Source organism: Balaenoptera physalus, assembly GCF_965194825.1.
Source record: "Balaenoptera physalus genome assembly, chromosome: 5".
Lineage (NCBI taxonomy): Eukaryota > Metazoa > Chordata > Mammalia > Artiodactyla > Balaenopteridae > Balaenoptera > Balaenoptera physalus.
Window position 1 is genome coordinate 84,430,204 of NC_138884.1, and position 16,169 is coordinate 84,446,372.

Below are 16,169 nucleotides of genomic sequence, written 5' to 3' on the forward strand. Positions count from 1 at the left end.
CAAAAACATCTCAAATAAACAACCTAACCTTACACCTAAAGCAATTAGAGAAAGAAGAACAAAAAAACCTCAAAGTTATCAGAAGGAAAGAAATCATAAAGATCAGATCACAAATAACAGAAAAAGAAATGAAGGAAATGATATCAAAGATGAATAAAACTAAAAGCTGGTTCTTTGAGAAGATAAACAAAATTGATAAACCATTAGCCAGACTCATCAAGAAAAAAAGGGAGAAGACTCAAATCAATAGAATTAGAAATGAAAAAGGAGAAGTAACAACTGACACTGAAGAAATACAAAGGATCATGAGAGATTACTACAAGCAACTATATGCCAATAAAATGGACAACCTGGAACAAATGGACAAATTCTTAGAAAAGCACAACCTTCTGAGACTGAACCAGGAAGAAACAGAAAATATAAACAGACCAATCACAAGGACTGAAATTGAGACTGTGATTAAAAATCTTCCAACAAACAAAAGCCCAGGACTAGATGGCTTCAGAGGTGAATTCTATCAAACATTTAGAGAAGAGCTAACACCCATCCTTCTCAAACTCTTCCAAAATATAGCAGAGGGAGGAACACTCCCAAACTCATTCTACAAGGCCACCATCACCCTGATACCAAAACCAGACAAAGATGCCACAAACAAAGAAAACTACAGGCCAATATCATTGATGAACAGAGATGCAAAAATCCTCAACAAAATACTAGCAAACAGAATCCAACAGCACATGAAAAGGATTATACACCATGATCAACTGGGGTTTATCCCAGGAATGCAAGGTTTCTTCAACATACCCAAATCAATCAATGTGATAAACCATATTAACAAACTGAAGGAGAAAAACCACATGATCACCTCAATAGATGCAGAAAAAGCTTTTGACAAAATTCAACATCCATTTATGATAAAAACCCTCCAGAAAGTAGGCATAGAGGGAACGTACCTCAACATAATAAAGGCTATACATGACAAACCCACAGCCAACATCGTTCTCAATGGTGAAAAACTGAAAATATTTCCACTAAAATCAGGAACAAGACAAGGTTGTCCACTCTCACCACTGTTTTTCAACATAGTTTTGGAAGTTTTAGCCACAGCAATCAGAAAAGAAAAAGGAATCCAAATCGCAAAAGAAGAAGTAAAACTGTCACTGTTTGCAGATGACATGATACTATACACAGAAAATCCTAAAGATGCCACCAGAAAACTACTAGAGCTAATCAATGAATATGGTAAAGCAGCAGGATACAAAATTAATGAACAGAAACCTCTTGCATTCCTATACACTAATGATGAAAAATCTGAAAGAGAAATTAAGGAAACACTCCCATTTACCATTGCAACAAAAAGAATAAAATACCTAGGAATAAACCTACCTAAGGAGACAAAAGACCTGTATGCAGAAAACTATAAGACACTGATGAAAGAAATTAAAGATGATACAAACAGATGGAGAGATATACCATGTTCTTGGATTGGAAGAATCAACATTGTGAAAATGACTATCCTACCCAAAGCAATCTACAGATTCAGTGCAATCCCTATCAAACTACCAATGGCATTTTTCACAGAACTAGAACAAAAAATTTCACAATTTGTATGGAAACACAAAAGACCCCGAATAGCCAAAGCAATCTTGAGAAAGAAAAATGGAGATGGAGGAATCAGGCTCCCTGACTTCAGACTACACTACAAAGCTACAGTAATCAAGACAGTATGGTACTGGCACAAAAACAGAAATATAGATCAATGGAACAGGATAGAAAGCCCAGAGATAAACCCACGCACATATGGTCACCTTATCTTTGATAAAGGAGGCAAGAATATACAAGGGAGAAAAGACAGCCTCTTCAGTAAGTGGTGCTGGGAAAACTGGACAGCTACATGTAAAAGAATGAAATTAGAACACTCCCTAACACTATACACATAAATAAACTCAAAATGGATTAAGGACCTAAATGTAAGGTCAGACACTAGAAAACTCTTAAAGGAAAACATAGGCAGAACACTCCATGACATAAATCACAGCAAGATTCTTTTTGACCCACCTCCTAGAGAAATGGAAATAAAAATAAAAATAAACAGATGGGACCTAATGAAACTTAAAAGCTTTTGCACAGCAAAGGAAACCATAAACAAGTCGAAAAGACAACCCTCCGAATGGGAGAAAATATTTGCAAACGAACCAACTGACAAAGGATTAATCTCCAAAATATACAAGCAGCTCATGCAGCTCAATATCAAAAAACAAACAACACAATCCAAAAATGGGCAGAAGACCTAAATAGACATTTCTCCAAAGAAGATATACAGACTGCCAACAAACACATGAAAGGATGCTTAACATCACTAATCATTAGAGAAATGCAAATCAAAACTACAATGAGGTATCACCTCACACCAGTCAGAATGGCCATCATCAAAAAATCTACAAACAATAAATGCTGGAGAGGGTGTGGAGAAAAGGGAACCCTCTTGCACTGTTGGTGGGAATGTAAACTGATACAGCCACTATGGAGAACTGTATGGAGGTTCCTCAAAAAACTAAAAATAGAACTACCATACGACCCAGCAATCCCACTACTGGGCATATACCCTGAGAAAACCGTAATTCAAAAAGAGTCATGTACCACAATGTTCATTGTAGCTCTATTTACAATAGCCAGGACATGGAAGCAACCTAAGTGTCCATCGACAGATGAATGGATAAAGAAGATGTGGCACATATATACAATGGAATATTACTGAGCCATAAAAAGAAATGAAATAGAGTTATTTGTAGTGAGGTGGATGGACCTAGAGACTGTCATACAGAGTGAAGTAAGTCAGAAAGAGAAAAACAAATACCGTATTCTAACACATATATATGGAATCTAAAAAAAAAAATGTTCTGAAGAACCTCAGGGCAGGACAGGAATAAAGACACAGACGTAGAGATAGACTTGAGGACACGGGGTGGGGGAAGGGTAAGCTGGGACGAAGTGAGAGAGTGGCATGGACTTATATAGACTACCAAACGTAAAATAGATAGCTAGTGGGAAGCAGCTGCATAGCACAGGGAGATCAGCTTGGTGCTTTGTGACCACCTAGAGGGGTGGGATAGGGAGGGTGGGAGGGAGACGCAAAGGGGAAGAGATATGGGGATACGTGTATACGTATAGCTGATTCACTTTGTTATACAGCAGAAACTAACACACCATTGTAAAGCAGTTATACTCCAATAAAGATGTTAAAAAATATATATTATTCAAGATACTGATTGTGAGAAGGAATGTAACCCAGACAGCATGGGTCTCCCAGATAAAGTCCAGGCTGGGCCCTGTCTGCCCATGGTACACTGTGCTAAAGTATTGTCTTCATTTAAAAAGCTGATTTTGAATGTCTACAGAAGTTGCATATTTTATTACTACTTCCTTATGTCACATTCATTTTGGTTGTTTCTTTTAGATTTTACTTTCCTGACTCACCATTTTGCTTCCAGGCATGATAACAACTCTGCAAAATGCTAATCCATCTCTTTCTCCATGATTCAACTGACAGCATTATATCCGACAAAAATATTCTTTTACAGTCAAAAGTTTGGAGACCGTTTTTGATTGAATCCCCTTTAAGTGAATCAAATACCTTATAAACTAAAATCACACTAAATGCATGATCATATTCCTCAATAGGAATTACTTACAGGCGTAGTTACAGGCGACTTTTCACTGCTTGGAGTATCCACTGTACAGAAAGAAAGGAAAAAAGATCACAATGTGAGTAGTTTCTAATTGTCTTTCTTTTTTGATCGTCTCAGTGGAGCGTGGTTCCTATGTCAGCTTCAAACCAACTTTTTTTGGTTAGCCAAGAGCATTAGAAAATCATGATAAAGCAGACCCCTGAAGCAGCTTGTACCCATCACCAAGAGAAGTTATGGCCAGTGTAATATGACTGATCACATCAATTAGCACCAGGTACTAGATTATAGGAAGCGAAATCTATTCCTGTGAGTGCTCGTTTTAAGGCACCTTGCACTCTGGCTTGACTGACCAGTTCCCTCACTGTCTGACACAGAGAAGGATCACACAGAGAGAGGCCAGATGTCATCCAGGAAGTAGAGAAGGTGACACAGTTAACAAGAGGACCGTTACCAGTTCCGGGTAAATGCTTCTAATCTTTGTTTAAAAACAAAAAAGAAGAAGAAGAAGACCATAAAGAAAGAGGTGAATATTATTTCTTTGGGTTTTCAAAATCAAAGTAAAATTCTGCGAATTTCCCCCAGTTTTGGTACTGATAACTGGTACTGATATCAATGAACCAGCTCTTTGCTAACTGTGTGCCCCTGGAATCAGAAATGAAGAAAAGTACCAGATATAGTTGGTTGCCCACAACATGGATTTTGCAAAAAAGAAACAGAGCTCCCCAGTATGCATTTTACCTGACTGGGAGAAAAACTGGGAACGTCGCCAAGAGTTCTGAACTCTCAGCAGAACGCTGGCAGTGCCAGGCGACTCTAGATCAGATGGCAGAACAGAACAAACAGAAAACCATGAAAACAGGGCTGAGACTTGAACAGAACCACACTCCCAAGTACTAATGGAGGTTCGGCTGTCATCAGAACAAGGATTGAGAGTGAAAGACTCCAAAGTACAAAATATCTCAATAAAATGCACACAAAACCTGAAGATGTGGACAAAAGTCCATAGATGGGCCAGTTTATGCTATTGTTTGGTGTTGGGGGGGAGTTTAGGAGCTCATACTTAAAGGTGATATTGTTAAGATGCTGAATCTCAAAATGATGGGATGATGTGTGATGTAAGGGCAAAATGCACAGTTTACATTGCTTTTGGAAAGCACTAGAAAAGTACAAAAGACAGCAGAGATGAGTTCAACTATTCTTACACCCTTTATAAATGTTATTATGGAAGTCTGTGGTGGCAGTTATATACGTGTGTAGTAAAAAAGATGTGTATGTGTGTATCTGTCATGGGGTGGCATCAAGCAGACAGAAGCTGAAGGCAAGCATTTGCATCCTTAACCTATATGATATGCTCATCTGTCATCATTCTCAATGCAAATAAAGACATCGGTTTTTAAAACGTGCACATATTTTCCTGAAACATCAATTCAAGATATCTTTCTACTATTGCGAGACAGTTGAGAAAAGGAAATCTGTCCTCTTTAAATGTTATTTTATGAACGTTTTCAGAGTATTCAGACTATTTATGCACATGCGTATGTTTGAGGGAAATCTGTGGAGCACCACTAGGGCCCCCAGCACGTCTGCAGTAGCCTGTCTGAGCAGTCGAGAAACAGACGACTTGGTGGAGATGATGGCGTCCTCACTGTCCTGGGGAGAGAATATTAGGTATGGCTCCAGGATTCCTGATCCTGAACCTACAGCTTCTTTGGACTTGATGTGCAGCCTCTGACTAGTCACTTAAATGTATGCTGACTTTTTATAGCTGGGCAAAGCCCTATACTCCCCCGCCAACCCCCAATTAAAGACAAATCATGTCTCTTAAGACTACATTTATTAGAGGCCTTTTGCTTCTTGAAAGATAGGAACTTTATACACTCCAAACAAGTATTAATGTTATTTTTACATCTACCAGCGATGTTTTTGGTGCACAGTTTAAACACATACTTCAAGCCAGTGGTTTCCAGAGTGTGGTCCCTGGATCTGCAGCATCACCATCACCTTTGGGAACTTGTTAGAAATGTAAATACTGTGGCCCCAGCCCAGACCTACACAATCAGACGCTGTACGGGTGGGGTCCAGAGAGTGGTGTTTTAAAAATTTTTTAAATTTATTTATTTATTTATTTTTTAACATCTTTATTGGAGCATAATTGCTTTACAATGGTGTGTTAGTTTCTGCTTTATAACAAAGTGAATCAGTTATACATATACATATGCTCCCATATCTCTTCCCTCTTGCATCTTCCTCCCTCCCACCCTCCCTACCCCACCCCTCTAGGTGGTCACAAAGCACCGAGCTGATCTCCCTGTGCTATGCGGCTGCTTCCCACTAGCTAGCTATTTTACATTTGGTAGTGTATATATGTCCATGCCACTCTCTCACTTTGTCACATCTTTCCCTTCCCCCTCCCCATATCCTCAAGTCCATTCTCTAGTAGGTCTGTGTCTTTATTCCCATCTTGCCACTAGGTTCTTCAGAACCATTTTTTTTTCCCTTAGATTCCATATATATGTGTTAGCATACTGTATTTGTTTTTCTCTTTCTGACTTACTTCACTCTGTATGACAGACTGTAACTCCACCCACCTCACTACAAATAACTCCATTTCATTTCTTTTTATGGCTGAGTAATATTCCATTGTATATATGTGCCACGTCTTCTTTATCCATTCATCCGATGATGGACACTTAGGTTGCTTCCATGTCCTGGCTATTGTAAACAGAGCTGCAATGAACATTTTGGTACATGGCTCTTTTTGAATTATGGTTTTCTCAGGGTATATGCCCAGTAGTAGGATTCTGGGTCGTATGGTAGTTCTATTTTTAGTTTTTTAAGGAACCTCCATACTGTTCTCCATAGTGGCTGTATCAATTTACATTCCCACCAACAGTGCAAGAGTGTTCCCTTTTCTCCACACCCTCAGAGAGTGGTGTTTTAATTAATCCTGCAGGAGACCCTGCCACATCTCAGGTTTGAAAATTACTGCTATGTCTCTACAATATAAACACTCCTATTTTAAGGAGAGCATTTAAGAATGCTTTATTCCTGCCTGGCACCTTGCTTTATACTTCCACTCTTACTGCAACTATTCTGCAGCTACTAGATTATACTGTAGTGCTTATTCTAGGTCAGGTGTTGAGCTAAATGCTTTTTTTTTTTTTGGTTTATCTCATTTAATTCTTCCAACAGCCCTATGAGGTTGGTACTGTTATTATTTCCAGTTTACAGGTGACAGTTAGAGATTAGCGAGAACTTGATGGGTAAGATCATGCAGATTAGAACTCGAAGAGCCAGAATTTGAAGCCAGGCCTTCTGTCTCCAGAGCCTGCAGCTGTAATTACAGCTTCCATGAGCCAGACTAGAGTATGGAATGGGTGTATGACAAATATAATCCCACCTTGAAGAATGATTTTGGAAATGCTCTAGTGCCACTGAATTTTATTTTTCATTCACCTTAGATAAAGCATGAAGTAAAGTCCCTTAATTCAACAGCACATTTTACAAAACCGAAATGCCTTACAACAGATAATTAGATGTAAAAATACCTAAGACAATAAAACTAATTAATATGGCTTAAAATATCTATTTCTTCTCTATATTACTTATATACACAATTAAAAAGTGCTAGAAATAGGGCAGAATTAAAATCTAAATGTGACCAATTGCTGGCCCAGTTAGGAGAATTTACTTTTGTCACTTCCCTTCAGGACAGTAGGGCTGACGAATTTAAATCAAATGCTTTGATGACAGTATTGAACTTGTTTCCACATTAAGAAGCTAGTGATCATCAGTACCTGTACCAATTAATTCCCTCCCGAGTACTTCCTGTTATGTAGATAGAGCCCAACTTATCTCCCAGCCATCAACAAAGACTAATGGAAGCCAAATAGCATTCTGCCAAAGAGCTGCCCATTCTTGAAAAGAAAAGTAACAATAAATCCCCAGCCACAATGACCCTGTACATCCTCTCTTTGCCTGGACTGATAGATCTATAAAGTGTACTGGGGAAAGCACATTGAAAAAGAAAAACAAGAAACCTTATAGTTCTTGCCTCCTGGACTCTAGCCGTTTTCACATCACCTCAGTAAAGAGAGAGAACTCATACGAGTAAAGCCCGGTGGTCTGTCTCTTGTGAAGCACAGTCTCTGCGGATCATGGACTCCTCAGGACCCATCCCCCCACCGTTCACATCCCTCAGGCTCGTTTCTGGTGGTTGTGGGGGCCTGGCGTTCTTACCAAGATAAAGGGATTCAAGTTGGGCTCTTAAAGAGGAAAGGGGTGAATTCACAACCTATACATGGCCTAAAGGTACTTGGGGAGTTTGCAGTGGCCATTGCCATTTTAAGACCTTCATAGGCCCTAAACTCCCATATTTTTCGAGGCCATCCCTCCCTACATTATACCAAACATGTTAAAATGTATCAAACATGGGACAAAGTGAGAGAGTGGCATGGACATATATACACTACAACATGTAAAATAGATAGCTAGTGGGAAGCAGCCGCATAGCACAGGGAGATCAGCTCGGTGCTTTGTGACCACCTAGAGGGGTGGGATAGGGAGGGTGGGAGGGAGACGCAAAAGTGAAGAGATATGGGGATATGTGTATACATATAGCTGATTCACTTTGTTATAAAGCAGAAAGTAACACACCATTGTAAAGCAGTTATACTCCAATAAAGTTGTTAAAAAAATAAAATAAAATGTATCAAACATATGAAATATATTAAGGTTTATCCTCAGCCTATATATATGTGTTCCATATATCTATATATTCTAACTGTAAAGAATTTTTGGGAAGATTAAAGTTTTTGGCTATGAGTAACACGTTTAATCTACGATCATGAATGTTTCTTGGTAATCATCATGCACAGCCAGGAACTATTATGGGGCAAGAAAATCTGACTTTCTTCCAAAATCACCGTCAAATTAAATGAATATTTTAGGAAGGCTAGACAATTAACAGTTAATGAAGTTGACATAATATTAAGATCATAAACTCTTTATTAAAGTTATTGATTTTTTATTTTGTAATTTTTAAAATATTTCAGAGCCAATCAAAATTATTTTTGGGTATCAAATCCTTGTATAGGTCCTACTGTGCCTACTGTGCCTGGCTGACAAAACGGTCTTGGCAGCTGGGGTTCCTGGCTAAGCCAAATAGAGACTGTAGCTCCAGACCTCCATTCTGAAGTGATTAATTCAGCCATCATGGACTCTGGCAAACCCAATGGCTAAAGGTACATCAACGTAAAGGAAGTAATCTGCCTTGAAAATGAAGAATATTTCACTACAAATGGGCCCAGCAGAACACATAGAACTGAAACAAAACATTTCTATCTTTTTACCTTGAGAACTGAGATTTGGCAAAGGTAATTGGCTGCTTTCAGGCATTTTGTCCAGAAATGGAAACGTCAGGGTTGCTTCTGGTTCTGGAGATTTTGGCTTTACCACCTGGATCATGGGCAACAGACATAAATATTACAAGTATTGTCCATTAATAAATGCACAGGTGAAATAAAATTTAAGGATCCATGGCTACAATAAGTCAATAAGCCCAAACATTTAAATTGTAAATGGAAAATTTTGCCCCTTCTCCAAACCCCTTCATGCTTTTCTACATTAATATAGAGGTCAATTTTTCAGAGAAATCAAACTAGAGCATAAAAATTTGATGATCATGTTTCTTCAAACTCAGAGGACAATATTCCGTCTTTGAGATAATACATCACTCTGTCTCATTTTCTTATTGGGATCAATCACAGTTTCTCTTCTTGGTACTACATAATACTGAATTTGTAATGTCAGGAAGTGAGATGTTCCACATAAGATTTTTTAAAAAATCTTACTATGTAAGTATTAAATATTAAAGTAATATTACCTTCTAATGGGCATTATTCTTGAGACACTACATACCCCCCTACACAAATTTACGCAAAGTACATTAAAGACAATATACTGTGCTTGTTGACAAAGAAGCATTATTGTAAATAACCATTATATCAAACAGTGCCATAGTGATGATGCCCTTAAGGGATTTTTGAGGCATGTTAGACCACATGACCTTATGGTAAACAGATCCAAAATTACAGGCTTTAAAAATTCTTATGTTTGCTTTGTAAAAACAGATTTTTCTTGTTATTGCTATTTAATTTTATTTTGTTTCTCCCCAATCGGAAGGGCCTTTGGTAGAACACCCTCCTTCCGATTTGTTGCTTCTAATCAACTGATTGCTGAAAGACCGGATAACCAAACTAACGACCAAAATAAAGAGTCAACAGACTCTGAGCAGAGATCGGAATGAGGAGTGTGGTTGTATCAGTTCCGATGTCCTTTTAGCTGCTTACAGAATCTTCTCTGATTCACTGGCTGGTGGCCATGAAGAGATTAATTTTATGGCCAGTGGGCGAGAGAGGCTCCAGAGCACTTGTTTCATCATAAGCTGATCTCTTATTTGGTCCTCAGGATGATTTAATGTCTAGAATTTCTCCTCAGTAAGATTTTATTTTTCTTGATGAATACTATATTCAACCCTAATGGAATCTTGAAGAAAATACAGTTAATTGTTCTGCATTACAGAGGTCAACCAGATGTCCAAATGAACTTCGGTGTTAAACATGCAGCAAAACCTAAGGCCTAGATTTACCAAAGTTGACAACCCTCAAATCTTAAGCTCATACCATTTCCTCCACAGTGGAATTGACAAAAATATGTTTCAGATAATGCCTGGTTGTAAATGAAAAAGTTAATCTCAGCAGAAATGCTCAAAATACCCACTATGTAAAAGGTCAGCCTGTGTGCATTGGTACTTTGTTTTATAAAGGTAACACTCTCAAGTGAAGTCAGAAAATAAAAGCTGTTGCAACCACTGTCATCATCTTTCTTTCTTTCTCTAAAAGTTAACTGTAAAGTAGCCAAAGGAGAAAAGGAGAAATTCACATGGTGTGAAAAGCATTGGGTTCAAAGACCATTATTTCATTTGCTAATCATCTAGCAGATGATTAGCTGGAGTCCACAGAAAAGAAGTCATGTGGTTATACATATTTCGTACTACTTGATACCAAGGAAAACTTGGTAATGCTGTGTATTTTATGGTTTAAACAATATTATTCTGAGAATAACGTTTACCAGATAGACAAAGGGTCCATGGTACATGTACACATGTGGGCACACGTGCAGCGTGCGCGTGTGCACACACACACATACACACAGAGTTAAGAACCCCTGAAAACAATTTTTTCCATAGTAGGGTAGCCATGACACTGAGGGCCCAAAGATGGATCACATAGACGAGGTTACACAGATGAGGAATGCAGATGAATATTTTTTATGTTATGGTATTCATTTCATTTGATTTTAAAAATATTTTTTCTAGCAATGTTATAGACTTTTCCTTTCATTTTATATTTACATAGGAAAAAAGGTCAATTTGCAAGAAGAATAAATAAATAGATTACAAGTGTAATGTGGATCAGGCACAACCTGCAAAGGCAGGAAATCCTGTCTGCCCCCAACGCTTTTCCTATAGTTAGGTTCTTCTGTTCAGACCTCCAGACCATTTTCTAATTCTCTGTGTATAAAAATGGGGGAGTAGCTAGAGTCTGAAATCCCCAAAAGGCATCAGGGAAGCAGGCATTTTTGGGCTCCACCAGGCATAAAGCACTCTCAGCATCTTAAGGCCGGGGGCTGTGTCTTATTCACTGTTGAATATTCAGTGTCTCCAGAGTGCCTGGCACATAGTAGGTGCACAGCCACTATTGGTTGAGTAGATGATAGATGAACCAGAACTAGAAGTGGTAAATTTTTCACTCTAAAGTCAAATCCAAATTTAGGTTTAAAGTTGGAATATCATCACATAAAGTATCCAGTACGCAAGTCAGTTGTTCTCTATCTTGGTGACCCATCAGAATCACCTGGGGAGCTTTTGAAAATACAGATGCCTGAGCCCTGTTCCCAGAGACTGAGATTTATATGACCTGGTATGTATTAAATTCTAAAGGGTAACCGAGGTTGAGGACAACAGGTACAAAAGATGACTTCTAGACTGTGCCTGAAAACAAACTAAATTAATATGAAAGAGATGAGACTCCAAACAAAGAAGAAATTTAATAGAAACAAGATGTTAAAACCCATTATATCAGAACAATAATTTTCTAGTTTCCTTGTTATTCAAGTTCAGAGGCATCAGAAGTACCATTACTGTAAAACAGGTAAATATCGGAAAGAGAACATGGAGTAAGTTACAAATAAGCAAGCTCATGCACGGCAAACTAAAACCTAACTGCAAAGCTTTATAACAGATATCTATACTACATTTTTCTTTTAAGTGTATATAATTCTTCATAATTAAAAATGAGCCATTTAAAATAAATTTTAAAAGATGTTGAAAGACTATATATACCACTTATTATTAACAGAGAGGTAGGTTTCAGTGCCTTTTTCTCTCTCTTGCTCTATTTCTCTATTTTTTATTTATATATTTTTATGTATATTTACACATATTATTTGATAGATTTGTTACATATTTATATGCATATCCCTGTGAATAGACATTAAAAATAAATAGCTATAGGCTGAATGTTTGTGTCCCCCCAAAATTCATATGCTGAAACCCTAACCCCCCAAGGTAATGGTATTGGGAGCTGGGTCTTTTGGGAGGTGATTAGGTCATGGGGGTGGAGATCTCATGAATGGGACTAGTGATGGTATAAAAGAGACTCAGGAGAGCTCCCTCGGCCCTTCTGCCAAGCGAGGGCACAGCGAGAAGACAGCCGTCTGTGAGTCAGGAAGTGGGTTCTCACCAGACGCTGACTGTCAGCGCCTTGCTCTTGCACCTCCCAGCCGCCATAACTGACAGAAATAAATTTCTGTTGTTTATGAAGCCACCAAGTCTATGGTTTTCTGTTATAGCAGCCCAAGTGGACTAACACAGACATCTTTCTATAGGTAGTTACATTTTTTTTTTTTTTACAATGAACATGTATTATATTTGTATTAAGAAAAAAAATACAGATCAAAGGTAGGAAACAAGATCAGGAGAGAAAATAAATCTTCATTACAAAATGGTGCCACCATAGCAGTCGGCAGCAACATGAAGCCACGCGAATCGTGGACTTAACGGCTTTAGTCCACCTCACCTTTTGTGACAGCACCAGTTCCACCTTTCCACTCATTTCATTTTCCGGTTTCTTCTGGTCTTTCTCTTCTGGCACCTCGTTCTTCACCTGGGGGCTGGAGGAAAGCTCCACAAAGGCCACGGTCGGGCTGGATCGAGTCACAGTTGATGTAAAATACTGTGGCTCTGAAATGCAGTCACATTCAGAAACATAAAGAACAAGATGAAAACGATATAAAGGCTCGTTGGTCCTGCCACGCCAGGAAGTACACTGAGTACATATCTTGCCCCGGGCAACACGGAGCTGGATTACAGTGTGATGAGAGGTACAAAAGAGCTTCAGGTACTAGAATTCTCTAGGCTCTTTCATGATATTATTAAAAAATCAAGCAACATAAAACACATCGAAGAACCCCACTATGAAAAACTTAAGTTCCGAATAAGAGTCCCAGCTTACATACGAATAACACTACATGAAACAAAATGCTGACAGGAAATATGACGAGAGGTGGGTTGGATGGGTGAACATTTATAGATAATTTCTATCCAAATTTCTTTCCAAATGAGGGGCAGCCTGACTCTTCCTTTTGTATTTCAATGCTCCTTTTTAACATCATGTTTTCATAATTGGAATGTGTTAAGGATTGTGTGGTTAAAATCAATATAATGCAATGAAAATTAAGTGTTCTCGGATATACAAAGAACGATTTGGTACGGTCTAAAGTGGGTGGAAAAGTCACCACCTGAGGGGGCATATCAGAATGTGGAGGTACAGTCTAATTTGAAAAAGTATACGCTAAAATTTTTAGTAATGACTTTTAATTTACTTTACAATGCCATTTAAAAATAGCATGGTATTAGAAGAGGGTGACAGGTTTTCATGTTTATCAAAAGAAAAAAATGTGTTAAAAATATCGAGAAATATTACTTTAGGGAAGAGTGGGCTTCTATTCATACTCACTGTTCATATTTGTGGCATTACTTTATTCTTTCAAACTATTCATTGGGTTTACCACTTCAGCATCTATTTTTATGATATATTTTTAATCTGTCTTATCTATTGTTGTTACTGTGTGTTAAATATAACCCTCAGTTTTTAGCATTATTGATTTGGCGAAATATAACTCTTTTATGATGATAGAGATAAACTTTCAAAAAAACCAAAACGAAACAAGGTAGCAAAAATGCATGGGTTCCTGTTTTTTTTACAGCAAGATAAATCACTTGGTCAGAATTTCCCCCAGGAAGTCACTAGGTGGCAGCACAACCACACCAGTTACAGAGCCTCATTCACTACGTTTTCTATTTTCATTATCTTAAGAGTTATGACGCTTTATCTTAAAACTAGTCTGTTATAAAAACAAACCTGATGAGGCAACTTCTGTATTCCCTTTTTCTGTTTTTTCACCATCATTCTCATCTTCTTGACTGTTTGCTTCAGTTTCTTCAGTGGTTGCCTAAAAGAAAGATATTTTTCCACCTTGAATACATTATCCCTTTGAAGGTTCTAGAAGGTAAAGGATTTCTTTCTCTTTTTTCCAGTAGTAATTTTTAGGCCAACGAGGTGAGCTGCCTATATGAATTCACTCTTTTCTATTTCCAGTGGTGAAAGGCTGGGTTTGTTGGCAGGAGACGTTCCGTGAAGGAGAACATAAGTGCTGAAGTAGAACCATGTTACGAGGGCACACAACCCCACTACCTCCCCACCTCCTCTGACTGCCTCTTTTTCCTTCCTTTCACTATCAATTTTTCAAAATCATAGTTACCACTCTCTTGCTCCCAAATGCCATTACAGTTGGCTTAGGGTCATATCACCAGTGAAAAAATTAATTTTTTCAAGTTGCAATTAACCTCTCAGTAGCTTGTCTTCAGCACAGATGCTGGTGGCTCTTAGTATTGTGCATTTTATTCTTGAAGTTCTCTCCCTTTCTGGGCTCTCAACAACTTTCTGTTACCCAACTTCTCATATTCCACCCCCCCACCCCATAATTTCTGAAAGAAACTGAAGAAGACACAAAGAAATGGAAAGATATCTTGTATTCATGGATTGGAAGAATTAATATTGTTAAAATATCCCCATTACCCAAAGGAACCTACAGATTCAATGCAATCCCTATAAAAATTCCAATGGCATTTTTCACAGAAATAGAAAAAAACAACCCTAAAATTCATATGGAAATACGAAGGACCCCAAATAGCTAAAGCAATCTTGAGCAGAAGAACAAAACTGGAAGCATCACATTTCCTTATTTCAAACTATGTTACCAAGCTACATTAATCAAAACACTTTGGTACTGGCATAAAAACAGACACACAAATCAATGGAACAGAACATCCAGAAATCAACCCATACTTTTATGGTCAACTAATTTTTGACAAAGGCACCAAGAATACAAAATGGGTAAAGGATAGGTTTTTCAGTAAATGTTGTTGGGAAAACTGGATATCGACATGCAAAAGAATGAAATTGGACTCTTATCTTACACCATACACCAAAATCAATGTCTAAATGGATAAAAGACTTAAAAGTATGACTGCAAACCATAAAACTCCTAGAAGAAAACAGGGGGAAATCTCCTAGGCATTGGTCTTAGCAATGATTTCTTGGATTTGGCACCAAAAGCTCAGGCAACAAAAGCAAAAATAAACAAGTGGGACTACATCAAACTGAAATGTTTCTGCACAGCAAAGGAAACAAATAACAAAATGAGAGGGCAATCTACAGAATGAGAGAAAATATCTGCAAATCATACATCCAATAAGGGATTGATATCCAAAATATAAAAGGAACTCTTACAACTAAATAGCAAAAAACATCAAATAAACCAACTTAAAAATGGGAAAAGGACCTGAATAGACATTTTCCCAAAGAAGATATACAAATGGCCAACTGAAGTCATGTATATGAAAAGATGCTCAACATCACTAATCACCAGGGAAATCAAAATTACAGTGAGATATCACCTTATATCTTTTAGGGATGGTTATTATCAAAAAGTCAAAAGAGGGACTTCCCTGGTGGTGCAGTGGTCCCCAATGCAGGGGACATGGGTTCAAGCCCTGGTCTGGGAAGATCCCACATGCCACAGAGCAACTAAGCCCGTGCACCACAACTACTGAAGCCCACGCACCTAGAGCCTGTGCTCCGCAACAAGAGAAGGCACCGCAATGAGAAGCCTGTGCACTGCAACGAAGAGTAGACCCCGCTCGCTGCAACTAGAGAAAGCCTGCATGCAGCAATGAAGACCCAACGCAGCCAAAAAATAAATTAAAAAAAAAAAGTCAAAAGATGACAAATGTCGTTGAGAATGTGGAGAAAAGTGGACCACTGTATACTGATGGTGGGAATGTAAATTGGTACA

The 16,169-nt window shown here is 38.1% G+C and overlaps 1 protein-coding gene across 26 annotated transcripts in view; it reads right to left on the reverse strand.

Moving 5' to 3' along the window:
* Positions 1 to 16,169, reverse strand: part of LIMCH1 (LIM and calponin homology domains 1) — a 347,828-nt gene that overhangs the window by 28,824 nt on the left and 302,835 nt on the right. For 14 of the 26 annotated variants that reach the window (XM_082464141.1, XM_082464140.1, XM_082464129.1 and 11 more), the window contains 5 exons: positions 14,174 to 14,264; positions 12,830 to 12,993; positions 9,041 to 9,146; positions 4,428 to 4,502; positions 3,693 to 3,733 (listed from right to left, as the gene is read on the reverse strand). In XM_082464141.1, the coding sequence (XP_082320267.1) occupies positions 3,693 to 3,733; positions 4,428 to 4,502; positions 9,041 to 9,146; positions 12,830 to 12,993; positions 14,174 to 14,264 (477 nt within the window). The remainder of the gene's footprint in view (positions 1 to 3,692; positions 3,734 to 4,427; positions 4,503 to 9,040; positions 9,147 to 12,829; positions 12,994 to 14,173; positions 14,265 to 16,169) is intronic. The other 12 variants (XM_082464142.1, XM_082464138.1, XM_082464139.1 and 9 more) reach the window with 1 other exon arrangement.